Raw genomic sequence first — 27,048 nt, 5'->3', positions numbered from 1 at the left:
GGGGCACCCAACTGTCCCTGAGGGATCTGGGATCTGCTCTGGGGGCAGCTGGGGATCCCTGAAGGAGCCGGGATCCCCTCTGCAGAGGGTGGGGATACCAGGGGGGTCCTGGCTTTGTGCTGGGGTACCCAGCGGTTCCTGAGGGATCTGGGATCTGCTCTGGGGGCAGCTGGGGATCCCTGAGAGATCTGGGATCTGCTTGGGGGCCTCCCAGGGATCCCTGAGGGACATGGGATCCCCCCCCGGGGCGGCTAGGGAGCCCCGTGGGATCCCGGTCCCGTGTTGGTTGGGGCATCCACGATGCCCGTGGACTTGGGACCTGCCCTGGGGCTCCCGAGGGATCCGCCCCGGGGATCCGCTGCCCTGCGCGTGCGTCTCCTGGTCCCGCCCTCGGTCCGTTCCGATTGGCCGGCGGCGTCTCCGCCCCCCGCCTCCTCTCAGCCAACCGGGACGGTGGCACGTGGCGCAGTCGCCCTGCCTCTTCTATCTGATTGGTCGCGGGGGCGGGACCCTTTGGCCTATTCGCGTTTTGATTGGTTAAGATGCGGAGGCCGTGCCCGGGGATTGGCTGGGGCGGGGGCAGCGCGGGCAGAGGCGGGGGAACGCGGAAGCGGCGCCGTGGCGGCGGGCGGCATGCAGGTGGGGGGCCGGGCCGGGGCCACGGCCCAGGCCGCGGGGACAGGCCGGTCCCGAGCGCTGGAGCAGGGGGGGGCCCCGGCTGGGCTCCGCCAGGCCCCGACGCGCCCCGACCCCCCTCGCCCCCGCAGGTCCCTCCCCAGGACTACCAGAACGTGCCCATCGACATCCAGACCGGCAAGCTCCTGGGTACGGCACCCCTGGCCCGGCCCCCCCGTGCCCGAGCTCCCCAGGGGGTTTCGGGGGGACTCTCCGGCGGGCGGGAGCGTGGTGGCACCGGTCACTCGTGTCCTTCCTCCCCGGGAGGGGCTGTCACCCTGCCGCGGGACAGCTGGTGGCCCCAGCGCCCCACCTCCGTGTCCTGTTGGGTTGTCCCAGCCGGGGCAGCAGCAGGGTGACCCCCCCGAACCCCTTTTCCGTCCAGCCCTTCCCACACCTGGGGACGGAGCTGGGACTTTACCCCAGCATTTGGACCCCCTGCTTGGTGGGGAGGGGTCTGCCAGGGCCTCGGCCTCCATCTGGCATCACAGGGCAGCCAGGGGGTGACCCCCTGTTGTGAGCCCCCCAGGCTCCCTCTCCCAGCTGACCCCCTGTCCCCATCTCCCCCACCTGGCAGACTGGCTGGTGGACAGGAGACACTGTAACCTGAAATGGCAGAGCCGGGTGCTGGCCGTCCGCGAGAAGATCAACGCAGCCATGCAGGACATGCCGGAGAACGAGGAGATAAAGCAGCTGCTGGCGGGGGGCTGTGAGTGGAGCTGGGGGTCAGGGTGCCTGGCAGAGCTGGGACACGGGCAGCTGGGGTGGGTGTCCCACCGGGAGCCTCTTCCCGAGGGTTTGCTTACAGCAGCCTCCCCCCAGCCAAGGGGGAGACGGGGGGTCTGTGGTGTGGCCCGCGCTGAGACCTGCGCTCCCTGGGCTGTGCTGGGAGGGGGTGGCACCCGGCAGGCATCCCGGTGACTGCATCCCTCCCTGCAACGCAGCCCTGCACTACTTCCACTGCCTGAGGATCGTGGAGATCCTCAAGGGTACTGAGGCTTCCACCAAGAACCTCTTTGGACGCTACTCATCCCAGCGCATGAAGGTGAGCGTGGGGCTGGGGGTGTGTGGCTGACAGCGGCTGGCGTGTTCGCAGCCCCCCCTCCCCTCAGCTTCCTTCTCCCTAGGACTGGCAGGAGATCGTGTCCCTCTACGAGAAGGAGAACACCTACCTGGGTAAGGCAGCTCTGGCTGTGGGCAGGCTCCGGAGAGCCCCTGGGGGGTGGCAGTGGGTGGCCTTCCATCTCCAAACTTGGATGAGGATGGGGTGAGCTGGGAAAGGGGCAGGACGGGATGGGCTGCCAAGTCCCGCTGGGCTGAGGGCCCTGAGCTGGCTCTGCTGCCCAGCTGGGAAAGCCGCCGAGGTGACGGGGGGGGCACCCTGAGGGCCTCTCAACACCCCTCCTTACCCCCCCTGCAGCCGAGCTCGCCAGCCTCCTGGTGCGCAGCATCAGCTACGAGATCCCCTCGCTGAGGAAGCAGATCAGCCGGTGCCAGCAGGCCCAGCAGGACTTCGCCCGCCGTGAGGAGGAGTGTCAGCTGGGGGCGGCTGAGCTGCGGGAGCGGTTCTTCGCCGCCTGCAAGCAGTACGGTATCACCGTGAGTCCCTGCGGCCGGCCCCGTGGCGGAGGGGGTCCTGCTGTGCCACCTCCCTCCCCAAAGCAGCCTCCAGCCACCAACATCTGGCCTCAGCAGGGCTCAGGTGTGGTCCCAGAGGACGTCCTCGATGTGCCACCTTACCTACGGGACGAGCTCGGGGCTGTAGGGTGACCCCACGGCCTCCCGTCCCCATCCTGCCCACATCTAGCTCTGCAAGCAGAGGGTGAAGCCGCCCGGGGGTGCTTTGGCTGCCTGTCTCCCCTCCCTGACACATCCCTGCTTTGTCCCCAGGGTGACAACGTGCGCCAGGAGCTGCTGGCCTTGGTGAAGGACCTGCCATCGCTGCTGTCCGAGATCGGGGCGGGAGCCAGCACGCTCTCCGAGGCCATCGAGCTGTACCAGGCCTGCGTGGAGTTTGTGTGTGAGAGGTGGGTTTGGGGGCATGGGGACAGACCCTCCCATCTCCTGCCCCCACGTGTGGGGACAGTGGGTTGGTGTGGTGGCTGCGCCCAGGCTGGGCTCTCCCACGGGGACCCTGGTGGGGTTGGGGGTGCTGGGGTGTCCCCATCCTGTCCCTGGCACCGATGTCTCCGTGGTGGCTGCCAGCTCCACAGAGGTGGTGGTGCCCCTGCTGCGGCACGTGGGGAGGAGAGGCAACACGACCGTCTACGAGTGGAGGACGGGGCTCCAGCCCCTGCGGGTGGAGCGGCCGGAGGTGGAAGAGGTGCCGGAGCAGCCAAAGGAGGACACGGTATGTCCGAGGCAGCGGGTGCTGAGCTGTGGTGCTGGGGGTGTCCTTTAGGGCTCGTCTGCTTGCCCCCAGGGATTTCAGGGGGGTCTGTTGTCCTGCTCCTCACAGATCGACTGGGGAGACTTCACGCTGGAGCCCATCAGGGCGGATGAGGGTGCTGCTGCCAATGGGGGAGCCCAGGGTGAAGAGATCGACTGGGGGATCACACTGGAGCCCAGTCCCCAGGTAGGTGACCCCTGGCTGTGCTGTCCTGGCCGGGCTGGGGACCTGGGGGGTTCTCGGGCACCTCTGTCTCACAGGGTGCCCTTTCCCCTGCAGCAGGATGATGGCATTGACTGGGGAGGTGGTGAAAGCCAGGAGGTGCAGATCACGGTGATGGAGGCTGGCACTGAGGGTGAGCGTGGCTGCAGAGGGACATGGGGGTCCCGATGGGTGGCAGGGAGCACCCACCCTGCCTGCAGTGACCCTGGGCACCCTGGCTGTGCACAAAGGGGACAGAGCAGAAGGCAGCGCAGTGCTGGGCAGGCGCCTGTTGGGTGCTGGGTGGGCTGGAGCAGGACCCTTCACCCCACTAAACAGTGCTATGGGGTGATGCTGAGCATCCTGTACGGGACAAATCGGGGTGGGGGGCGTGACCCAAGTGTCTAAGCCATGGAGGTCCCTGCCCCTCTCATCCCCCAGTGCCTGAGGGGGTTGCCTGCGGCTCTGACGCGCTGACACTCCTGGAAAACACCGAGACCCGGAGCCAGTTCATCGATGAGCTGATGGAGGTGGGCACGAGGAGCTGGTGGAGGGGTGGGCACGACGAGCTGGTGTAGGGGGGTACCACACGGCTGGAGCCGGGGCAGGGGCAGCCCCACCGCAGCAGGGCTGGCAGCACCAGCGTGTCCCCTGCCCTGTCCCCGCAGCTGGAGCTGTTCCTGTCCCAGCGCCTGGTGGAGATGGAGGAGGAGGCTGACATCGTCTCCATGAGCCAGTTCCAGCTGGCCCCCGCCGTGCTGCAGGGCCAGAGCAGCGCCCATGTGGGCTCCCTGCTGGCCACCACGCGGGCCCTGCTGGGCCAGCTCTGCACCCGCAGCATGCAGCACCTCTTCATCATCCTCGCCTCCCCCAGGTCCTCAGGGGGGCAGAAAAACCTGGGGGTCAGGGCTGGCGGGGGGGGGGTGTGTGTGAGACCGTGGGGCTCTGCGGGCACGCGGAGCAGGAGGTGGAGGTGTCCTGGGGTGGGGGTGGCAGTGGGGGCGACGGGGGTCCTGGCGCTCCCCGTGCAGGTACGTGGACCGTGTGAGCGAGCTGCTGCGGCGGAGGCTGAGGCAGGCGGAGCTGCTGCTGGCCAAGGCGGCGGCCGTGAGGCAGCAGCAGCGGGAGGCCCTGGCGGAGCAGGGCGCCCTGGAGCCCCAGCTCGACCGTCTGCTGGAGAAGACCAAGGAGCTGCAGAAGCTGGTGAGGGAGGGAGCTGGACCCCACCGGGATGCTGCAGGGCCCCCCCTCCCCCTTCCTCCCCCTTCCTCCCCGCACCCCCCCTGACCCCCCGGGTTCTGTCTTGCAGATCGAAGCAGACATCTCCAAGCGCTACAGCGGGCGGCCGGTGAACCTGATGGGGGTCTCTCTGTGAGCCCCCCCAAGCCCAGCACCCACCAAGAGGGGCAGGGTGGGGTCCTGCTGCCCAGACCCCCCCAGTTCACAGCCCTGAGGTGCTGGTAATGTGGCCGCGGGGTCTCTGTGGGGTGGATGTTGCTGAATAAAGCCAAAACCCTTCTCCCACCCATCAGTCTGGACTTTTTTTTTTTTTGGGGGGGGAGCCCCTAAATCCCCAGCTCGGGGTCGATCCCCACGGTGTGGGCCCTGGGGTGGCCCCAGGGACACGGGAGCACCTTGTCCTTGGGGTGGCCCTTGTGGGGGGCTCTCCCTGCCCCTGGGTAGAGCCGCCCCCCGGGGCTGACAGCCCTTGCTGGGGGTGGGGGGTCGCGGGGGGGTGGGCAATTCGATTTTAATTTCATAGCAGAGCAGTTGATTCATGGCTGGTTGTCGCCGCCGGTGACGCCTGTAATGACTTTCCATCACGATGAAAAGTGGAGTGACACCGCTCATTATTCCTGCCGCTCGTTATCGCCGCGCGGGGGGGCCCCCCGCCCCCGCCGGACAGTGAGCGATGGCCCCCATTAATCACCCCCCGCCCCCAGGCCCCGCCGCCCCCATCCCTTCCCATCAGCCAGCGGCAGGGCAGAGCCATACTGGGCTGTACTGGGATATACTGGGTTGGGCATGATGGGCCTCCCTGCATCTCTTGGGAGGGGCCTGCCACACCCTTTGTACGTCATGCATTGGCCACACCCCCTGTTAAGCCATTGGTCCCTGTGCCTCTTGTCCCACCCCCTGCCACCTTGCAGTTGCTCGTTGGGCTGGCGCTGCTGTGGGTCTGCCCCACCCCCATCCCCCGAGGGCTGGGTGCGCTGCGGGGCAGGAGGGTCCCCCAGTGGGTCCCATTGGGGCTGGGGAGGGGGTTGGGGGCAGCCCTGAGGCTCTGTCCCCAACGGGGGTGGGCGTGCGGCACAGGCATCTAGGCGTGGGGCTGGGGGTGCTCCTGCCCCATTGCGCTGGGGGGATCCCATTCCCCATGGGACCATGAGGGATCCTGGACCAGCCAGCGCCTGAGCGAGGCGTGGGGCTGTGCGGGATCCTGTCCCCATCCCCGTTGTCCCCATCCCCGTTGTCCCCATCCCCGTTGTCCCCATCCCCATCGTCCCCATCCCCGTCCCCCCTGGCCATGGGGCCCGGGGCTGTTGGGGGGCAGACCCCCAAGCTGCGTGGTGGGGATGTCCCAGCCCAGCTCCAGCTCTCGCCCCGCCAGCCCCCTGGCACAGCATGCGGCCACTGCTGTGCCACCACCGTGGTGGTGACGAGGGTGAAGGTCGCTGAGAGCCAGCCTGGCTTCGGGGAGCCCCTCATTACCCCGCTAACAGTGATTAACGGGCAAATTAAACGGTGTCTGTAACTCCTTAATGCCTGGGAACGGAGCCAGCAGCCGTGGATGGGCCCCCCCGAGGCTGGCGGGTGCTGGGGGGGCCAGGGTGGTCCCCATCCTGCTAGGGCAGAGGGAGCTCAGCACCTCTGAGTCTGGGGAGGGGGGGACCAGTGCAGCCGTGGGGTCACCATCGCCATCGTCTCCATAGCGAGCGGTGGCGAAAGCATCTGGCACACGGGGGTCTCGGCCATAAAGCCCCCTTTATCTGCCCGCCCCACTGGAACTAACGCCCCCCCGCCGTGGGTCCCCAGCCCCTGACCCCTCCAGCCCCCTGGCCCTGCGGGTCACGGTGGCCTGGCCGGGGGCACTGCCCCCACCGGGGGTCATGGCTGGCGGGGGGGCAATGGCACCGTGGGGGCTTTAATGAGGAATTAAATGAGTCGGCAGCAGGGGGGAGGCCAGCGGTGCCCCCACCCCCACCCCTCTGCCCGGGTGCACCCACGGCCCCCCGTGTGAGGGGCTTCGTTAGGGCAGCGGTGCAGGGCCTTAATTAATATGGCTGTCTTGGGGCCCTGTCCCCCCCCATCCCATCGTGCATGAAATATTGGCCAGCGCCGCCGATCGCTGTTCCCATTATCCCTGACATTACTGGGAGATAATGACGGAAAGATAAAACACCCCCTCCCAGCTGGCGGGGGGCAGCGCTGGGGCGGGGGGACCAGCAGCAGCAGGCACTCAGGGGGGGTTCCAGCCCCCCCATCCCTGCCTGCATCCCGCTGCCCTCAGGGTCTGCGTGCTGTGGGGATGGGGGGCCTGGGGGACATGCGGATGGCAGGGACCAGGGTAGGAGCCCCCCCAGAATACTGGGGTCCCCTGTGGGTCCCTGCCTGGCACCCCCCCGAAGACCGGGTGACTGTCACCGGCTGGTGGGCTGCAGGAGGGGGGACCCCGGCCGGGGGGGGCGCGGGGCTGGGTGTGCTTCCGCAACCAGCAGACAAAGGGACGAGGCGGGGATGGGGACAGGGACCCCCAGCCCCATGGCTGTGTCACCCCCCTCCTTGGCTCTGGTGGGGACAGGGACCGGCTCTGCCTCCCCCGTGGTGGCTGGGGGGGGCCCGGGCTGCTGCTCCATCTCACCTGCCAGGGAGGAATTTAATTACCAATTAAGGGGCCTTCCATCTGTTTGAGGCCTGCCTGAGCACTCGCGCTCCCCTTTAATTACATCGCTGACAGCCATTTCACTCAATTAGCTGCGAAGCCAGCAGAGAGCTGTGCAGGGGCACCAGCTGGGGGGCCAGCCTGCGCCCCCCTCCCCGGCCCCAGCCATCCCAGTGGCTGTCCCCGTGCCATCCGGACCCCGTGCCCCTGCCTGTCCCGTGCATCCATCCTTCTGGCTCTCCGTCTATCCCTGCATCCTTTCCTGCATCCATCCCTCCATCTCTGCAACCCTCCGTCCCTCCCTGCATCCTTTCCTGCATCCCTCCCTGCATCCCTCTGTCCCTCCATCTATCCTTGCGTGCTTTCATGCATCCCTCCATCCCTGCATCCATCCCTCTGTCCCTCCCTCCACCCCTGCATCCTTTCCTGCATTCCTTTGTGCCTCCATCTCTCCCTGCATCCCTCTCCCCCCACCCCACCCCATGCAGGATGCTCTGCCCCCCCTCCTCACCCCCTCCATCCCCTCCCAGCCAGTTTTTAGGGAGAAGACACCCACCCCAGGGTCTCGGGGTGGGGGAAGGCAGAGGGGCTGAGGCTGGCATCTACCCCCGCCCCCCTCCGAGCCCCCCTGCCTGTGCTCTCCTACAGGCAGACACTGCAGCTGCTTAACGGGCTCTAAATTTCCTCGTTAAAACAATCCCTAACGGGGCGACAGATGCCCCAGCGCAGCGGGGACGGATGGATCACCGGGGGCTGGGGGCGACAGCTTCGTGCGGGGGGGGGGGGGGGAGCGCTGGCCTGTAGCCCACCGGAGCTGCTGGGGGGCTTCTGGGTGTATGGGGGCTCCTCCAGAGCCTTGGCAGGGGCTGGAAATGGAGAGAAGGGAAGAGCTGAGGTGCCGGAGAGGGGAAAATCCTCGTGGTTTCTTTTTGGGAAGCAATCTGGGCTGGGGGGGGGGCGTCCAAGTACAGCCACCCCACTGTCCAGCAGCACCTGCGATGAGCTGGGGGGGCTCAGCCAGGGGGTTTGGGGGATTCATCGTGCAGCCGAGCCCCCCAGCATGGCTTAGGGTGGGGGAGCTGCCCCCCATGCCAGGGTCTGCAGCCCCCGGCCAGTCTCTGGGGGCTGCTTGGGCCCCCCAGCCCCAGAGAAGGGGGGTCCCCAGCCCCGCAGCCCCCTCGGTGAGGATGCTGTGGCGAGGCGGGTGCCCCTGGCCGGGTCATCCATCACCGCGACAGCCGGGGGAAAGGCGAGGAGGGGCCCCCTCCCTCAGCACCCCAACCCCTGCTGCCCCCCCGCCCCGGGGGCTGTTTTCCCTCCTCTTTCCTTTTCTCTTCCCTTCCTCCCCCCCCGGCCGGGAGACAAAACCCGGCTGCCAAGATGGAGGCCAGGCCATCAATCAAGGCGGCCGCTGGAACCACCTCTCCCCCCGTTAATGAATCCCCTTCCCGGCCGCCACCGCCGCAGCACCCCAGCATGGTCACCCCGGCATGGTCACCCCCCCCCCACGGTCACCCTGGCACGGTCACCCCCCACCACGGTCCCCCTGGCATGGTCACTCCCCAGAACGGTCACCCCATCACGGTCACCCCCCATCACGGTCACCCCGGCATGGTCACCCCCCACCACGGTCCCCCTGGCATGGTCACCCCCCGCCATGGTCACCCCAGCACAGCCCCCCCCCCCAGAACGGTCACCCTGGCATGGTCACCCCCCAGCACGGCCACCCCCCCAGCCTCTGCACCCCCAGACATCACCATCATCTCCCCCCATGGACTTGGGGTCCCCACTGGGGCAGGGATGGGACAATGGGGACAGAGTGACCCAAGTACAGGGTGACAGGGGCTGGGGGTGATGAGAGTTTGGGGGTGACAAAGGTTTGGGGGTGATATAGGATTGGGGGTCTCGGTTTAGGGCTGGCAGGGGTTTGGGGTGACAAGGCTTTGGGGGTCCCTGGGTTTGGGGGTTGCTGGGCTGGGGGGGTCACTGATGGTTGGGGGTCCCTGGGTTTGAGAGTTGCTGGGTTGGGGGGTGGCAGGGGTTTTGGGGTCCCTGAGTTTGAGGGTCACTGGGGTGGGGGTGGCAGTGGTTTGGGGGTCCCTGTGTTTGGGGGTCACTGGGTCAGGGGGTGCTGTGGGTCCAGGCTGGCAGGGACTGGGGGTGCAGCGTGGGGCCGGGGGGCTCTCAGCGGGGGTGGGGTGCGCAAGGCACTGTGGGCCAGGCTAGTGGGGTTGCGGGGCCGCAGCCCCCAGCCCCCCCCCGAGAAACCCCCGGTCTGCTCAGCCCCCCGCACGGAGTGGCGGCCGGACCCCCCCGCCCCGCAGCCCCCGGGGGTGCAGCCCCTTTGTCCCCCGGCCTGCGGCCCCACGGCGCCTTTGTCCCCGTGTCACCTGGGGGGCACCAGCTGTCAGGGACCGGGGCTGGGGGCCTTCGCGTCCCCCTCCCCCCCCCCCCTCCCCCCTCCTCCTCCCCCCCTCCCCTTTGTTCTCTGCTCCTGCGCTGGGGGCTGCCGGGACGGGGAGGGAGGTGGCACTGGGGGTCTCCCCCCCTCCAAGGGGCAGCTGGGGGCACACAGCCTCCCATGATGGGCAGCCCCCCATGATGGGGCACCCCCCGCAGCACCCCGCAGGGTGGGCTTCATCCTCCACCCCACAGTCCCTGCCCGGGGTCCCCGGGCTGGGGGTGCCTCTGGTTTTGAGAGGGGGTGTCCCCTGGGGCTGGGGGGTTCCCAGGGTGGGGGAAGCCTCCCCCTGCTCGGCCCCCGTGCTCCCCCGACACCCCCTTCCCCATCAAAGGCAGTTTTTTGGGGAGGGTCCCACTGGCCTTCGCTGCCTATTGTGGGGGGCAGATCTGGGGGTGGGGGCTGAGAGCTCCTTGGGGGGGGGCTTGGGTGTCCCTTGGGGGGGCTTGGGATGTAAGAGGCGCTCGCAGCCCAGGGGAGTGGAGGGGCTTTGGGGACCGGGGGGGGAGTGGCACAGAAAGGTGCTGGGGGGGTCCCAGCTGCGGGGACATCTGTCTGGGCCCCCCCGGGGGTCGCAGGCAGCTCTGCCAGCTGCTCTCCCTGCCCGGCCCTCCGGGGGGGACCATGCCGAGGGGAGCCCATCCATCAACGTCTGCCCGGGGGGGCCGCCCCCCCCCCTCAGCCCCGGGCCTGGGGGAGTCCCTGCAGCTGGGCTGGGTATGGAGGGGTCGTGGGGTAGGGGGGGGTTGTGATGCCACTCGAGTTTTGGGGACACACACACCTTTGGGGTCCACCGGGTTGCAAGGTGTGGAGTAACCTCGGGGTGAGGGGGTCTGGGGCAGGTGGGAGCAGGGTTTTTTTTTGGGGGAGGGGTATCAGCTGAGAGGGGTGTGGGGAAAAGGGTGCACTGGGGGGGCGATCAGGCCAGGTTGGGCTGCCCTGCGGGGGACTCAGGTTTGGGGGAGGAACAACGGGGGTCTGTGTGTGTCACAAGGTTGAGGGGGTGTCGCACCGCAGGGGCGTCCCAGGGATGAGGGTCCCTGGGGCGGGCGCTAGAACTGTGGGGGGTCCCAAAAGAGAAGATCCCCAGGATTTGGGGGACCCAAGGCGGGGGCGCCTATGACGGGGAGTGCCCGGGGGTGCCCGGACTGGGGAGGTCCCGGGGAGGAGGGGGCGTCCGGGGCGGTTCTCAGGGGGGTCTCACACGCTCCCCCCCCCGTGGCCGCCGGCAGGTGGCGCTGCAGGATCGCGAATGCGCAGTCCGGGCGTGGGCGGGGCGCGGGGCGAAGCAAAGGCGACTGGGGGCGGGGATTACGCCATATAAGGGACGCGACCGGTGCGGGGTGGGGCTATGCAAAAGAGGCCGCGGTCTCGCCAGGGAGCGGCGTGCAAGAGCCGCGCTGCGGCCGCGGCGTTAGGGAGCGTCGCGCAAGAGGCGGTGCAAGTCCCACGGTGGGTGGACGGACGGACGGTCCCCTAGGCTGGGTGTCCCAGTATGGGAGGGTCTGTAGGGTGGGAGGTTCCCAGGAAGGGGGCGATCCCAAGGTGGAAGGGTCCCCCAGCTGGCGCAGTGCGACCGTGGCAGAGCAGACCATGCCTACCTGTGGGTGCAAGCACCACAGCTGCCCCACGCATGGGTGGGCTGCGTTTGGGTGCCCAGCTGCACGCGCCCATCTCCCACCCTGGGCATGGCCAGGGAGAGGGTGGGGGGTCCTCTCGTCTCTATGAAGACCCACACTGCAACTGCAGGATGCCACAGCCTCTGCCAGCCCCAGGCCACCCTGTGCCAGACCCTGATCTGCACTGGCTTGAAATTATGAACCCATAGAGACTGGGATTTCACAGAAAAACCCATAAATGTTGTTTTTGCCTCCAAAGGAAATGCACTGAATAGTGAAAGACCCCCTGGGGCCTGGCCTCAATGGGTGACATACCCATGGGGACCCACCACCCAACATGGCTGATAGAAAGAGGACACCCAACCGGGAAGGAAAATTTTATTTGTGGCCGGTTCCAGGTGGGAGTGGGAACCGTGAATCAATTCTCCTTCGTTAGTGCTTAATTTCCCCCTCGATATTATTAATGCCGGGGGCAGGTAGGAGACCTGGCAAGGGGCTTCTGGAGGCAGCCTGGGGATCCTGGGGCTGGAGCAGGGTGATGCCGGGAGGGTCCGTGCGTCCTGCTGCCCGGCATCCCTCGGCACTGGGGTCCTGCCTTTCCAACCAGCCCCTCCAAGGGGAGACCCTGGAGTCATCACGTTGGCAGGGATGGCTTGGTGTGCTCCTCGGTGGGCTGCAGGACCTGGTATGAGACCCCAGGGCTGAGCCTGGGGCCAGCTTGACCTTGGGGTGCCCTTCCCAGCCGGATGCTGGGGTACCCTTTTCTGGAGAGGGGGGGGGCACACCTTGTGCTGAACTATTAGGGGTCTGTGGAAGCCCGTGCTGGGGTGACAACATGAGTGGGACCCAGGGTGTACCCCGTCTTTCTGCTGGGTAAAGCTGGGCAAGCCACCTCCTCGTTAGTGAGGCTAACGAGGGGCTTACTGGGACATGCTCTGCTGGGACGGAGGGCTGCCATCAACCTGGGGGGGCGAAGGGGACCCACTGGGGGCCCCAATGTGGGGAGCATCCTCCTGGCACCCATCCTGCTCAGTGCCCTCACCCACAAGGCTGCTGCCGTTGGGAGCTTTCTGGCAGCGGCTAGACCCCCAACCCCAATTCCTGCCTGGCCCAGGGAAGGGTTTGCATCTTGTCACTGCTGCCTACTGGCAGTGGCCGGTGTCCCCTGCGTCCCTCCGCTCCAAGCTGCCCGCCAGGTAGTCAAAGGCTGCAGGGCCTGGGGGCATGAGAGGGTGAAGAGGGTGGGAGATGCAGAGGAAGGTGGAGGAAGGCCATTGCACGGGATGGCAATGCTCACCTGCAGGCTCAGCCGCTGGATCACTTGCTGAGGGTTGCTCTCCAGGATCACCCCACAGAGCCACGCTGTTATCCCACCAGGATCCCCCTGGCATGGCTCTGTCCCAATCCCAGCTGCGCCCCACTGGGCATCACTGCCCCGTGCCTCAGTTTCCCTCCCTGTGCAGAGCCCTGGGCTGCCCTGATGAAGGATGGGGGTGCCCAGCTCCCCCCGACACCCGGAGACAGGCCCAGCCCCCTCCCAGCCCCCCAGGGGACCAGTGGAGATGGGTGGGGGGTCCAGCAGCGGGTGCAAGCACAGCCCAGGTGCAGGATGTGGCCTCTGCCGGAGGGTCCGTACCCCCTCCATGTGCCATCACAGGTGACCCCAGCCATGGGGTGCAGCCCCCCAGTGCCCCTGCTCCCAGCCCTGACCTCTCCCTGCAGCGTTTGCTGGTGACTCACTGGTTGCACCAAAACCACCCTCGTTTGCTTTAACCTCCTGGGGGGCTGCACCCATGGGGGGGGCCTGGGCCACGGCCTCATAGTGAGGGGCAGCAGGACATGCCATACCCACAGCAACTCCCCACTGTGTCTGGCTGCTGGCCCCAGACTGTCCCTAACTGTCCCCACCGGCCACCAAAGTGGCAATTTCCCTGTGGGAGCCTTGGGGAAGGGGCTCCGTGCCCCCCGCCTCGCCAGCACGAGGCACTGAAAGGCTTTTGCCTGCCCAAGCTGGAGGGCTGGGAGCTGGGCAGGGTGCAGGGACGGGGCCGCCTGCCAACCCTCCAAATAGTCCTTGGAGAGGGGGGGACACACTAAAAATAACCCCAGGAGGGGCAGCCCGGCTCGGGTTGCTGGCGGGAGGCTGACCGCAGCCCTGGGGACAGACGACAGGAGGGTTTCAGGGTGTTCCCCTACACCCGTTTTCCCCATGGGGTGCAGGGGGGGGACAGGGAGACGGTGCCTGACTGAAGCTCACCAGTGGGGCAGCCCTACTGCAAACCCTCGGTGGCCGTTGGGGTGGGCTCCCCCCCCCCCCCCCCCCCCCCCCCGATTTCCCACCTGGTGTGCCACGTGCTGAGCGGTGGCTCATGGTATGGAGGGGGAACCGCTCTGGCAATGGGGCCGTGCCGGTCTGCCCGCCGGGGCTGCTGCCGTTGCCTCAGCAAATTGCCGGTTGTGGCATGATGTGGGCCGGGGCCGCACCCCAGCTTTCGTGGGTGTTTCGTGGCTTGTTTTCCAGGAGGAGATCAGCGAGATAGAGCAGCTGGGGCAGAGCAAGCCCATGACCCAAAACCCCTTGGATCCCGGTGCTTCCAGGCTCTCACCACCTTCCCCTGGCTGCTCCAGTTGCTTTCCCTGCAGTGCCTGTCCCCCTGGGTGCTCCAGGGCATCCCTGCTCGTAGCCTTGGGGCTATACAGGTTTGGGGGGGTGCACAGCGCGTCCCCCATCTCTCAGCCGTTCTGGCAATCTTGGTCTTTGCTGTTAAGAAGGGGTCTCTGCTCGCACCACTGCCCTGGGAAGATACCCCCAGCTGGGAAACCTCACCCCGCTGCAAGGCGTTGGAGCTCACGCTCATTTTCCACGTTTTTTTTGGATGAACTATTGTCTCTGGCATCCTGTTTGTCCCAGTGAGTTTCTGGGGCAGGGAAGAGGGTGTCTGGTTTTGGCAGCTGTGGCTGCTATGGGCAGCTGTAGCGTTGCAGGAATAGCAGGCAGGGGTGGTGCTGCCCGGCTGCCCTTCCCTCCTACCTGCCTGCCTCTGCTGCCAGGTCTGGCAGCAGCTGCCCATTGCTCTGTGGGCACCGGCATTGATTTGGGCAGGAAGCCCGCGCCGATCAATGCGGGAAGGTATAAATAACCTGCGCAGAGCTCACTGGTTTTAACACTGACCCCGCTCTGTGCTTATTTATTTAAGCAGTTTATGGAGTTCCCGTCGGTGATCTGGTGGTTGGTCACCCTGGGGAGGAGAGGACGGGATGGGGGCCTGATGCTGGCCCTGCTCTCGTGGCCATTCACAGCACCTTTCCGCCTCCACTCCTGCAGCTTTGCTGGGAGATCTTGGCACGTTTTGTCAGGTAGCTTCAGAGCCACCAGCTGCATGGCACAGGTCCTCAGGCACTGGTGAGGTGTCTGGGATGAGTTGCAGCCTTTCCATCACCTCTGCTGGGGTAGTTACTGTCTCAAAAGGCATCAGACGTTGAGACCTCTGTTGCTTGGTCAAGCTCAGACTGGCTGGTGGGTACCCCCATGATTAGCTGTGGCGCTTATGGGATGACCCACAAAGAGCGTGGCTGCTTCAGGCTGACAAGCGACAGCCAGCCACAGGGCCTGTCCACAGCACGCCAGCTGCAGGCGACTGCGAGCAGCTCAAGGGTGGCAGCTCTGTATCATGGGGAGCCCCATCCTGCTCTGAGCACCAGCACCCCAGGGGCACGGAGCCCCCGCTCTGGGCTCTCCCCCTCCCCACAGCTCTTGGCCGGCTGAGGTCGGGGGTGGTGGTTACCTCTCTCTGACACAGCCATTTGCACCTCCAGCAGCTCCCACTGCCATGGGCGAGGAGCAGCCGACCAGGAAAGCTTGCTGTTTTCAACCCGAAAACAGACCTGGGCGTAATGAGCAGGGCTATGCCAACTGGGCCGCTGCCAGAGCGTGAAATTAAAGACTTTTAATTAGCGAAGGGCTGGAGCAATGAAGAAAGTAAAGCATGGGGTTAGCAGGCGATGCCCTGGCTGCGCTCCCAGCCCCGCCACTGACTCACTGCAGGGCCTGAGGCGAAGCTCTGGGTTCGGCGTTGACTCGGGCCTGTCTGCAAGGGGCTCTGGCGGCTTCATGGGGCCGGGAGCCTGCGCGGGGCAGGGTCTGGCTCAGCGCGATCATCCCGTGGGCCAGAGGCCACGCAGGGCAGGCCCCGGGCAAGCAGGGCGAGGAGCCATGGCGCCGCTGCAGGCCCTGCTGCGCTGTGGCACCGGGGGGAGGCCCGAGGCCCTCGCTGCCCCTGGGTGGTGACACTCTGGGGACACGCGGGGCAGTGGCGGGGCCTGTGGGGCAATGGAGGCTCTGCCATGGCGGCCCAGGCCTCGCCCTGCGCTGGGGGCCCGGGGCGCCCGCTGCCATGGCAACAGCTGCGGGGCGAAGGGGCAGTACTTCTGCTTGGCGGGGATTGGTGCGCGCCGCTGCCAGTTAAGCGCCCCGGACGGGCGGCTGGTCTCTGCGCGTTGTCTCATTGGTAGCTGCCGCTGTCGCTCGAAAGAGCCTCGGCGTTCCATTGGGTGGGCGCCTTGTCACTCAGTCGCTGAGAGGGGCGGGTTGCGTTCCCCGGCTTCTCCTCTCCCATTGGCGTAGCGCGCGGCCGCTGGGCCAAGCACGGGGGCCAGCCGCGCTGTCTTCGCGCCGATTGGCCGCTCGGCCTGCCTATCCAGACGGCAACATAGGCGGGAGTAACGCCTTGCCACCGCCTTCCATTGGGCCGCAGCTTTATCCCGCCTCCCCTTTCCCGGCGCTGATTGGCGGCGACGCCGCGCGAGGCGGGAGGGGGAGGTGGTTGGCCAGGGCGGGGAGCGGGAGCGGGGCCGGCGGCGGCGGCGGGGCCGGCAGCGAGCGGCGGCGGCCGAGCGGGTAGCGGCGGGCGGGGGGGCCGGGACCGGGACCGCAACCGCGACCGGGGGTCTGGGGGGTGGGCAGGGGCCAGGCGGCGGGGCGGGGGGGGCCGGGCCGAGGGCCGCGGGGCGGGCGGCGCTGAGGGGCCGGCGCTGAGGGGCCGGCGAGGCCGCGCGGGGGGGCGGGTCACGAGGCGCGGGGGGGGTCTTAAAGCGCCCGGGGTGGGGGCGGGAGGGGAGCACATGACTGCGAGGGGACCCCCACGGAGGGGGGCGCGGGCAGCGCCGGGGCCTGGAGGCTCCTCCCGGGAGCCGCCCCGTTGGGCTGGGGCCGGTGCCCCGGGAAGGCCGGGGCGGGGGTGATCCGGGGAGCGCCCGACTGGGGGCTGTTCTGCTGCCGGTGGGGAAGCCCCTGCGGGATTTTGTAGAGCCGCTGGAGCCGGGCTGAGGAGGAGAGGGAGTCGGAGCTGGATTCCTTCAGAGAGAGGGGAAGTTGACGCACCAGCCTAAGAATAGCTCAGGGAGGGGAAGTACGGACAATATTGTCCCCAAAGGTAACCCCCACCGGGGGGGTGCTGTGCCCCCCATGTGTCAGGAACTTTGGAGCGACACCCGCTCGGCTCCCCGCGCCCGGACAAACCGCCGTGTCCCGGGGTAGCAGGTCCCGGGGTACAGGGCCATGTGCAATCCTTAGGGTGGTGCCTCGGCGGCGGCGTGTTATCGCGTTTGCTCTCTTGCTTATATTTCAGCTGCTGATGAAATTAGAGCCAGAAGCGGAGGAGTCTTTGGACCTTCCCATGATTGGGACCTTTGACTCGTAAAAGCCGCCTTCAAGAAGCTTCACAGACCAGGAGAGGGGAAGAAGGAGCAGCCGGCTGTCGGAGGGAGCAGACCCCGTCCCAGAGCGTGGGGAATTGGGGGGGGGGGGCTGCGAGAGGAAGCTGCTGTATGTGGAGTTTGTGGACAGTAAGTCCCATGGATTTTTATGTAGCTGCATGGTCTGTGTTATAAAACTGTTCTGAAGAAAAGGAAAGGGCAGGAGAGGGTGGAGGCTGTCTTCTGGGGAGAGAGTTTGTTGCTTCTCAAGATGTAAATCTTTAGTTACACTCTGCTGGTCGACCACTGAGCTCCAGAATTTTGAAAGGAGAACAAAGTAATCCTGAGGCCTGACTCTTGCAGGTTCTTTAAACTTTCATCCTGCTGTTTGGTGATAACCTGAACGTCGAAGTTGTTGCTTTATTTTGTTTGTTTGAAAGTGGGGCAGAGGAAAGACAAACCCAACCAACCTGTTGTGTGGAGAATTCACCTGACGCTGGTGTGTGGTGGTTTGTGGTTGTGTGTTTTTGTTGTTTTTTTTTTTTTTTTTAAATTCCCAAACCCTCCACCTGTTTTCTTTTCTCCTCTGCCAGAAATGCTTTCTCTGAAGAAATACTTCACCGAAGGCCTCATCCAGTTCACCATTCTGCTCAGCTTGATCGGCGTTCGTGTGGACGTGGACACCTACCTGAACTCGCAGCTCCCCCCTCTCCGGGAGATCATTCTTGGCCAGAGCTCCGCTTACACACAGACCCAGTTTCATAACCTGCGTAACACCTTGGATGGATATGGCATCCACCCAAAAAGTGTAGACCTGGACTATTACTTCACTGCTCGTAGGCTGCTCAACCAGGTGAGGGCCCTGGACAGGTTTCAGGTGCCCACCACCGAAGTCAATGCCTGGTTGGTGCACAGAGACCCTGAAGGCTCCGTGTCCAGTAGCCAGCCCAGCACTGGCATCGCCCTAGAGAATGGCAGCGGTCTGCAGGATGGCAGCAGTCCTGACAATGGGGTGAGAGAGAGCGGAGCTGAGCAGGGTTTTGGGGAAGAACTGGAAGATTTGGGAGCGGTGGCTGCCCCGGTGAATGGAGACCTGACCAAAGAGGTAGGCAGGATTTTTCTTTTGCCTGTGGTGGGGGGGAAAGGGAGCCCTTGGGGAGGCCTCCCGCCCTCTGGTACCCATCCGAGTGAGCGGTACACTGTGTGTTGTGTGTGTTTAGCACTTGGGAAAAGTGGATCCCTACTTGGGAATGGTGTAACATTGAGTTATGGTTCAGTTAGAGGGCTCTGGGGTTATGTGCGGGGTTTTTTTTCCCTTTTTGTTTGTTTTATTCTTGGTCTGAAAGTAATAGCGAAAGGAGGGGGAAAGAGTTGAGGGGCAGCATTTCAACTCGTGCTTACAGCTTTGTGTTGTGAAACCGATAAAACGAGGCTGGGAAATAAACAGGGGCATTGGGTAACAGCCTCATCCCAGGTGTCGAGCGGGTGGTTGGGTTACTTGGCCCTGGAGTCCATCCAGTGGCAATGTTTATTGCTGGGTTTTCATCACAGGCGGGTGGGGAGAGGTGAACTGGAAAGTGGTTTATTTTTTTTCTGTTTGAGCACAACCTTTTGGAGGCTGTGATGCAATGCCAGTCCCCGGGAGCTGCTGCTCTTTTTCCTTTTTGGCACCGCTGTCTTTGTCACGGCACGTTCAGCATCTCCCTGGCCGAGGTGCTGGGGGTTGTTGGTGCTGATTTGTGGTGTCGGGTCCTTCCAGCCTTGTTCTCGTGTCTCGTAAATTGTGTCTCGGGCAAGCTGCTGGGGCGTCTGGGTACGAGGAGAGCTGGGTTCAGCTTCTGACACCCCTGTCCCCTGTGGCGAGGGGTGGGCAGCTTTGCAGGCAGCTGTCGCGGATGCCTGGGGCTTTTGTCATGTGGCTTCGGCGCAGCAGCAGGCAGGGAATCGAGTGAGGAAAGGCGGTTGAGGAAAGGCGGTGTGAATGCGTGCACGCTGGAGAGACAAAGGTGACGATTGTTTTGGGTCTAGTACTGATGGATGAGCAGCAGGATGCTGCCGTAGGAAGCGTGGATGGTGCTGTGGCTGTGCCTGCGGGCAGCTTTTCCCTGTCCGTGGGGATCTCCTGGCTCCAGAGGCATTGGGGCTACGGGACTGAGGGTGAAAACCTTGTTTTGAGTTTGGAGCCGGCGACCTTGGAGGTGTCAACGAGCAGAACACAAGGTGGAATGTTCACACATGTAGTTTCCTCCCTGATAACTGAGAGAGGTAATTCCCCGTCTTGGGAACGGGGAAGAATTTGATGAAATGCCTCGTACAAGGTCACGCGCAGCCCAGGGAAGACTTTGCTGTCCTTCCCCAAGCCTGATGCCCTTGGCTGAGGGTGTTGAGTCTGGGGAGCCTTTGGAGTGCAGTGTGGAGAAAGTGGGATCCCATTTTAGGGAGGAGCGCTGCGGGTTCGGGTGGCAAGAGGCCGGTAACACTGCTGTTACCCGGGGGCCTGTTTTATTTCTGTCTTTAAAATACAGTCCTGCGTTAGATGCCACTGCTGTGAGCCGCCCCTGTGCAGCTGCAAACGCGTCCGGCCGGGATGGATCTCCCGGCCAGCCTGGGCGATGCCGGCTGGGAAGCATGCCGCTCCACGCTGCGGCTTCACTCCGGTCACTCCTTCAGGGAAGGGTGGGGAGATCTGGGTCTGCACCTTCCCTCATCCCGGGCGTTGAGGCATCCATGCTCTTCCTCAGGTCTCCATTTTCCATCTTTATTTTTTTATTTTTTTGGAAGGGAGGGGAGGGTGCCGGTGCACCTGCAAGGTGCACCGCGCTGCCGGGGGCATGGCACCCGGGCACCCAACGCCAGGAAATCCCGTCTGCCTCGCTGCCTCGCACACCCACTTCACGTCACATCACATCGTCACATCACCTCTTCCCCCGGGGCCAGCAGGACTGCGCTTGCTGCTGGCCTGACGCTTCAAAGCACCGAGTTCTGTTTCAAAGCATTACCCCAGTGGGGTGGTTTTTGGTTTTTCTTTTTTTTGTTTTTTTTTTGGGGGGGGGGACACGCGGGTGTTGGTGTCTTTGTCTGGAACCTTGGCTCCCTGGTAAGTGCTGAGCAGCCGCCCAGCCTTCCCAACTGGAATATGGGGTGAGCTCTGCAGCTCCCGGCAGCTGCTACCTCTGGAAGGCACCTGCAGGGCTCCATCCCCACCCCCCTTCCCCTTCATTAGGTGGACGATGATGATATGCAGATGGCTTTTGGGCTGGCGTTTGAAATTTTTCCATGATTTTTTTTTTTTTTTCCCCTGGCACTTAAAATATTGCGACTCCCTGCAGGAGACCTTGTTTGGGCTGTTCATAATAATTGTAGGAGCTGGAGCTTGGGTGCGGCGCGGGGCTCTCGGGCTTTGCAGTGCCGGGGGGAGGCTTGGGGATCAGCCAAAAGGGGAAATTAAATTTTTTTTTTTTTTTTAATTGTCATTATTTTAAAAAATATTTTAGAAAAGATATTTGGGGTTTTTTTTGTATGGTGGGGGTGCCAACTCCTGGTTAGCCTGGAGCCAAAGCGGGTTTAACGTCCCTCTGCAGCATTGGGGGTGGGGAGGGCGGGAGGCACCGCTGCCCTGGGCCGTTTCCACAACAGGGGGATAAAAATACGCGGCCGTGGGACATGTGATGAGCTGCTGGTGCTCAGCGCCGGCCCCGCCTGGCCAAGCCCCCCCGCCCCAGCCCCCCCGCAGCCGGGCGGGGATCTCCTTGCACTTGGCCTCGCCTCTCCAGCGGCCGCCGTTACCGCTGGGCCACGGGGGGGCCGGGCCCCGTTGTGCGGGGGTGAGGAGCTGGGGAGGGGGTCTTTGCCTCCCCGGGTTGAGCCGGGGGGTGGTGGTGGTGTCGCAGCTGCGGGCTGGGGTCTCCCGGGGCAGGGAGCCAAGGTGACCGGGGTGCCGCCGCCCGGTCAGCCCCCCCGCCTCCCCCTCACGGCGCGCGCAGGCGGCCGCCCCCCCGCCCCGGTGCGGACCCCGCGCGGTGCAGGGCGAGGCCGGGCCCGTGGTGGGGGGTGGGGTGGGGTGGGTGGGGAGGTGGCTCCCCTGCGCCAGGGCGGGGGAGCCCCGTGGCCGCTCATTGGTTCAACCCGCGGCCCCCGGTAGCAGCGATTGGTCAGGGCGGCGGCCCCCCAGTGGTGTGGATTGGTGTCGTCCGCCGCGCGGGGGCGGGAGCGAAGCAGCCGATTGGCGGCGGGCGGAGGCGGGCGTGGCCTGGCGGCGCCGCAGCCGGGAGGGGCGGGGCTTGGCGGCCGCCGCAGCCACGGTAACGGCGGGGGAGGGGCGGGCGGGGCGCGCCGCAGCCCGGCCCGGGCAGGGCGGCGGGAGCCGAGCCCAGGCGAGCCCGGCCCAGCCGCCCGGGGGGGGGGAACCGCAGCCGCCGCACGGGGGGGCGGGGGCGGCTCCTGGCCGCCGCAGCGGGGCCGCGGGCACCTGTGGCCGGTGGGGCGGAGCGGAGCGCGGCTCCCCCAGCCGCCCCGGCCGGCGATGCGTGCGCGGCGCCGCGCCCCGGCCAGCCCCCCCCCACGCCGCCACCGCCGCTCCTGCTGCTGCCGCCGCCGCCTCCCCCCCCAGCTGCCCCGGGGACCATGATCGGCGTGCGCCGCGGCCCGGGAGGCAGCTGGGGACATGAGAAAGGTACCGGGGCCGCTCCGGTGGCGGGAACGCTGCGGGCTGAGGGGGTACCGAGGGCGGGGGAGGGCTGCGGGAGCCCGGTAACGGCGGGGCCGGCGGCTCAAGTTGCATCAGGTGGGTGGAAATGCGGGGATTTTCCTGCCGGCGCACCCCACCCCTTATGCAAATGGCCGGGATGGCACCACGGGCTGATGCAAGGCGGCCGCGGCGCAGCCACCGCCGCGACGGGGGCCCGGGCGGCCCCAGCCGCCTCTCCCGGCGGCGGCCGGGCGGCCATGGGCGGCGGGGGGCGCAGGACCGGCCTCGCCCGCCATGCAGAGCCCGCAGGACCGCCGCCGGGGGCCCCGGGGGGCAGGATGGCCCCCGGGGGAGCGGACCGCGCAGAGGGGTGCCCAGCGGGTGGGCTGCGGGGGCCTTGGGGGGGGCCGGTGGGTGGGGACCCAGCCCGGGGCTGAAGGAAATCTGGTCTGTCTTTCAGGACATCGATTTGATTGACATCCTGTGGAGACAGGATATTGATCTCGGCGCTGGGCGAGAGATTTTTGACTACAGCCACCGTCAGAAAGAGAGCGAAGTGGACAAAGAGCTGAGCGATGGGAGGGAGCGCGGGGACAGCTGGAGGAGCGGAGGGAATGAGGTCTTGGATAGAAACCTACTAGTTGATGGAGAGACCGGGGAGAGTTTCCCTGCGCAGGTAACACCCCTGGGCCGACCGGGCTGGGGTCTGTGCCTGCAGTGATGCAGCGTGCCAGGGGGTCTGCGCTCCTGCCCAGGCGGAGGGGAGGCGAGGGGCCCTTGGGCTGGCCCGGTGGGGTGAGCGGCATCACGTGTGACTTTCAGCGGGCATCGGCTGAGCCGCAGGATAAGGCTTTGCCCAGGTGGACGAGAGAATTTGAGGCTGGGAAAAGCGCAGGCTGCCTGCCGGGCCGGGGAGCCGCAGCGAGGCGGGCAGGGTGATGGCCGTGTCACCGTCGGCAGGGCGCTAGGACGAGGGCGGCTGGTTCTTGCTGTGCCTTTAGGTTGTCTGGCAGAGGTGGTGGCGCGGGTAGGCGCAGAGTCCCCTCCAGCCTGTAGCCGAGTCCTTGCGCTGGCAGTAGGTGAGGCTCGCCAGGAGCAGAGGCAGCACGTTTTCTTTCCTCACTGCGCTTGGGGGCCGCTCTGATGCTCTCCGGAGCAGGAGGATGGAGTCTGCGAAGCACTGGGTGGGGCCTCTGGCTCTTTTTGGATGCGCTGTAATGAAGCCCTGCTGTAAGGAGCTTGTTTCTCATCACCACCTCCCTAATCCTGGGGCTACGATTGCTTGTGTTTTACATCAGGTGCCTGGTGCGGAGGATCAGACAGCCCTGTCCCTGGAGGAGTGCCTTAGGCTGCTGGAGGCCACCTTCCCTTTCGGGGAGAATTCGGAGGTGAGCAGAGAGGGCGAAGGTTTCTGCCTCTGGGCGGATCCAGAGGCGGCGGCTCTCCTTAGCTCGCTCGCTGGGGTTTCGGTCCCTCTTGTACCCCTAACCCAGACTGCAGAACCAGCAGTAAATTGGGTTAGCCTGCTTAAGGAGGCTCCAGGCATCGTGCCTGTGAAACTAGGAGGGGGGTGGGGTGGTCACAATTAATTAAAGACTTCTGGCTTTGCTTCTGATTAGTTCATAGTGAACTGTGGAGGAATAACTGCAACCAGTTCGCTTTGAACAAAGGAGAGGCGATTGCCCAGGCGGAGGTGGAAGGGCATTCGGGATTGCTGCCTCCCTGGCCGCGGCTGATCAGCCGGGGACTGACTCTGCCTCACGTGGTTAGTTTCCAGCTGCGGATGTCTCCACCCTGAGCGAAGCCGTGCCCGGTGAGAGCAGGTCTGCGGGCATCCAGACCAGCCTGCTGTCTCCTCTCCTCACCGAGACCGAGTCGCCCTTCGATCTGGAGCAGCAGTGGCAGGACCTCATGTCTATCATGGAAATGCAGGTCAGCTCGAGGGGGGGTTGCGGCAAGGCGTTGGCCCCTCCAGGCGCGCGGTGCCACTCTGTTGAATTGAGGTTCCATGACTGTCCCAGGCACCCAGTTCCTGGGCGACCGTGGGTTGGGGTTGGTGGCAGCTGCTTTGGTTTTGTCCCAGCCTGCGCGGTGGCACCGTGCCGCCTCTGTGGCAGTCGCTGCTGCTGTCTTAACCCTCCCGCAGCCGGCGGGTGATGCCGGGCTGCCAGAGATAGCTTCTTCCGTGGGATCTGGAAGCATTGCTCCGTCTCCTTTTGGCACACACCAGGAGTGAAGGCAAGGGCTCGAGCGCGGCTCGTTTACCGGGCTGTTTCGCGTCTCTTCCAGGCTATGGAAGTGAACAACACAACCGCTGAAACCCTCTATAACGGCACAAGCGGAGACCTGCTGACTTCTAACTACAGCCTCGCTCCGAACACTCCCATCAATCAGAATGTCAGCCTGCATCAGGCCTCTCTGGGTAGCTGCTCACAGGACTTCTCCCTCTTCAGCTCCGAAATCGAAAGCCCCTCCATGGCCGGCAGCTCAGCCCTGCTCCAGCTGGCGCCGGACAACTCCACCGGCCTCAACACCACCTTCGGCTCCACCAACCTGAGCGGCATCTTCTTCCCTCCGCAGCTGAACAGCACCGTCAACGAGACGGCTGGCCCCGAGCTGCCGGACCCGCTGGGAGGTCTGCTGGACGAAGCCATGCTCGATGAGATCAGCCTGATGGACTTGGCGATTGAAGAAGGTTTCAACCCAGTGCAGGCCTCGCAGCTGGAAGAGGAGTTTGATTCAGACTCGGGTCTTTCTCTGGATTCTGGCCACAGTCCGGCTTCTCTGAGCAGCTCAGAAGCCTCGTCCTCCTCCTCCTCCTCTTCTTCCTCCTCGTCGTCCTCCTCCTCCTCGTTTTCTGAGGAAGGAGCTGTTGGCTACAGCTCCGACTCCGAAAACGTGGACTTCGAAGAAGCGGAAGGGGCGGTTGGATACCAGCCAGAGTACAGCAAGTTCTGCCGCATGAGCTACCAGGACCCGTCGCAGCTCCATTACTTGCCTTACCTGGAGCACGTTGGCCACAACCACACCTACAACATGGCACCGGGGGCCCTGGATCCCGAGGAGCCCAAACTGCCCAGCGCGGGGAAGAAGAGCAGCAAGGAGAAGCCTTCCGAGTTCCTGGATAAGCAGATGAGCAGGGACGAGCATCGAGCCAGAGCCATGAAGATCCCCTTCACCAACGACAAGATCATCAACCTGCCTGTGGAGGAGTTCAACGAGCTCCTGTCCAAGTACCAGCTCAGCGAGGCGCAGCTGAGCCTGATCCGCGACATCAGGAGGCGAGGCAAGAACAAGATGGCTGCCCAGAACTGCCGCAAGAGGAAGCTGGACACCATCCTCAACTTGGAACGGGACGTCGAGGACTTGCAACGGGACAAGTCCAAACTGCTCAGGGAGAAGGTGGAATTCCTCAAATCCATCCGCCAGATGAAGCAAAAGGTGCAGAACCTCTACCAGGAAGTGTTCGGCCGCCTGCGGGACGAGAACGGGCAGCCCTACTCCCCCAGCCAGTACGCCCTGCAGTACGCCAGCGACGGCAGCGTCATTTTGATACCTCGCGCCGTGGCTGACCAGCAGGCCCGGCGGCAGGAGCGCAAACAGAAGGACCGGAGGAAGTGACGGGACGGCGACGCGGGAGGAGTGGGACACTCGCTCAAGTGAGAACTGGAGAAGGGCTGAGCCTGGAAGTACTTAGAGGAACTTTCATGCCTTCTTATCCGATATATCTTCTCAAAAAAACGTGACTGCTGCCGGTCAGTGTGCGGGAGAGACTGCAGGACCTGCAGGCTGTGTTGAGGGCTCCCTGCGGGGAGGGACGGACCCGGCACTGGCGAGCCCGGCGCCTTCCACAACCTGGAATCCTTTGAGCGCAGGAAACGAGCTGGCATCACTGGTGGTGAGATTGGCAGAGGTGGAAAAACTACTGTTAGGAACTGGCTTTAAATAAGAAAAGAGATTTAAGCAAACGAACTTAAAACAAGTTATAGGAGAGACATTTTTCTGAACTTCCAAAGTTCTGTGATTTCAGGTAGTTGGTTTTTTTTTCTTTTTTGGTTTTTTTTTTTCTTTTTTTTTTTTTCCCCCCCACATCGGTGTGTGTGATTCAATCTGACTTAATTCCAGATTAACCAACATCCCTTCCTAGATCAGACCAGTGCACACATGGAAACACAAGTGGTGTGACTTCCATTAACCCTTTCCAGTCTGAGGAAGCTCAGAAGGGGCTCATGGGAGAACCGTTACTGTCCGTGTGGAGCTGTGACGCCTCGGTGGAGGGGCACGTGGAGCTTTAGGATTTTGGGGAGGGGGTGGGTGGGTGGAACTGGAGAGGGTTAACAGAACCAGTGCGATACACGGCCCCCGCCACACTCAAGAGCATGTCACTGCCGCCGAGCCAGCGCCGTGCTGGGCCGCTGAGCCGGCACACGCAGCAGCCTGCATGCAAACGCTGTCTTCTCCCACTGACTGGCTGGGGAACTGCTTGGGGGAGGAAGGCGGGGAGGGTCGCTGGGCCCCCCCCCGGTCAGCGCACAGCACAAGGGGAGCAGAGGGTTCCCACCCCAGGCCATGGGCTTGTCACTTATAGAAATTAGACAGCTGTTAGGATTCCTGTTTCTTAACCGCGCTTTGATTTTTAGGGCTTCAGCCCTGTTTTTCCCTATAGGGTCTAGAGTGCTTGTGTTGAGTAAAAGGGAGAAGCCCAAATGTTCAAAGCTGCTAAATGTTCTCTTTGCCATAAAGATTCAGTGTAACCGTGTGATCACATTATAGGATTCTCTTCTGTCCCTAGGTGTTGGTCTGACTTCCTTTGTTTTCAGGAGGGGGGTGGGGGTAGTGCCTTGATCACTGTCGGTCTCCGCCACGGAGACGATCCTAGAAGCTGTATTTACAATATAGCACAGCTGGGAGTGTACTGACTTTACCAGCAACTGAAAAAGCTTAAAAATGGCTTTTCCTAGCCAGTCCTGTGCATGTGATACGGGGTGAGGGTGGTGCGGCGGGAGGGAAGACTCGGGGTGGTAACTCGAGGGAAGGAAACCTGGTGATGCAAGAGGGAGGCCTGGAGCGGCGCTGCCCGGAGGGAAGGTGTTTGGCTGCGGGCGCGTTTTCCAGGTGATGGGGAAAGTGGTTGGATCTTGGAGCATGTGGCGGGGTGTTCGGTGCGTTCGCTGTGGCCCCAGATGGTGTGAGATGGACTCACCGAGACCCTGGCAGGCTCGCCCATCCCGGACTCCTGAGATTCAACGGCTTTACTTACGCATGAGACGAAGCACAAGTGGTGGAGATGTGGGTGTGGGGAGGTTGGAAGGGAGCCCTGCGTGTATGTTTTAAATTATTTTCCTCTTAGAAACTTTATTTTAATGATCTGTGACCTGTCAGGGAAAGAAGAGAGATTGTGTGAGCACAGGACAAAAATAAAACGGCTTATTCACTGTA

The 27,048-nt window shown here is 64.4% G+C and overlaps 2 protein-coding genes across 8 annotated transcripts; both read left to right on the top strand.

Annotated features, from left to right (window-relative positions):
- Positions 1-279: 279 nt before the first annotated feature.
- On the top strand, positions 280-4,789 carry CDK5RAP3 (CDK5 regulatory subunit associated protein 3). The gene is made up of 14 exons (XM_080369721.1): positions 280-639; positions 768-825; positions 1,253-1,384; positions 1,620-1,720; positions 1,803-1,851; positions 2,096-2,274; positions 2,566-2,702; positions 2,881-3,025; positions 3,134-3,250; positions 3,344-3,419; positions 3,707-3,795; positions 3,934-4,139; positions 4,297-4,468; positions 4,575-4,789. The coding sequence occupies exons 1-14, from the start codon at positions 301-303 to the stop codon at positions 4,638-4,640; spliced, it is 1,866 nt and encodes a 621-aa protein (XP_080225847.1). The 5' UTR covers positions 280-300; the 3' UTR covers positions 4,641-4,789.
- An 11,240-nt stretch (positions 4,790-16,029) lies between these two features.
- On the top strand, positions 16,030-27,048 carry NFE2L1 (NFE2 like bZIP transcription factor 1). Of its 7 annotated transcripts, none has more exons than XM_080369522.1 (7): positions 16,030-16,125; positions 16,856-17,072; positions 17,516-18,027; positions 22,070-22,285; positions 22,908-22,997; positions 23,380-23,541; positions 23,899-27,048. In XM_080369522.1, exons 3-7 carry the CDS (start codon positions 17,518-17,520, stop codon positions 25,228-25,230), a joined length of 2,310 nt encoding a protein of 769 aa, XP_080225648.1. In that variant the 5' UTR covers positions 16,030-16,125; positions 16,856-17,072; positions 17,516-17,517; the 3' UTR covers positions 25,231-27,048. The 7 variants fall into 7 exon arrangements, with proteins under 7 accessions (XP_080225648.1, XP_080225652.1, XP_080225651.1 ...); XM_080369525.1 differs by lacking the exon at positions 16,030-16,125 and adding an exon at positions 16,349-16,660; XM_080369523.1 differs by lacking the exon at positions 16,030-16,125 and adding an exon at positions 17,286-17,421 and having other exon boundaries at positions 16,349-17,072.

The sequence above is a fragment of the Falco punctatus genome (assembly GCF_963210335.1).
Source record: "Falco punctatus genome assembly, chromosome: 19".
Taxonomy (NCBI): Eukaryota; Metazoa; Chordata; class Aves; order Falconiformes; family Falconidae; genus Falco; species Falco punctatus.
The sequence above is the reverse complement of the archived record's forward strand: the minus strand, read 5'-3'. Positions and strand labels throughout refer to the sequence as shown.

Excerpts from the sequence above, each read along its gene's own strand:
- CDK5RAP3 (XM_080369721.1), top strand. The coding sequence starts at position 301 with ATGCCCGTGGACTTGGGACCTGCCCTGGGGCTCCCGAGGGATCCGCCC. Across the intron at positions 1,385-1,619 it reads GCAGCTGCTGGCGGGGGGCT|CCCTGCACTACTTCCACTGC; the intron begins GTGAGTGGAGCT and ends CCTGCAACGCAG. Across the intron at positions 3,251-3,343 it reads CACTGGAGCCCAGTCCCCAG|CAGGATGATGGCATTGACTG; the intron begins GTAGGTGACCCC and ends TTTCCCCTGCAG.
- NFE2L1 (XM_080369522.1), top strand. The coding sequence starts at position 17,518 with ATGCTTTCTCTGAAGAAATACTTCACCGAAGGCCTCATCCAGTTCACC. Across the intron at positions 18,028-22,069 it reads ATGGAGACCTGACCAAAGAG|GACATCGATTTGATTGACAT; the intron begins GTAGGCAGGATT and ends TCTGTCTTTCAG. Across the intron at positions 22,998-23,379 it reads CTTTCGGGGAGAATTCGGAG|TTTCCAGCTGCGGATGTCTC; the intron begins GTGAGCAGAGAG and ends TCACGTGGTTAG.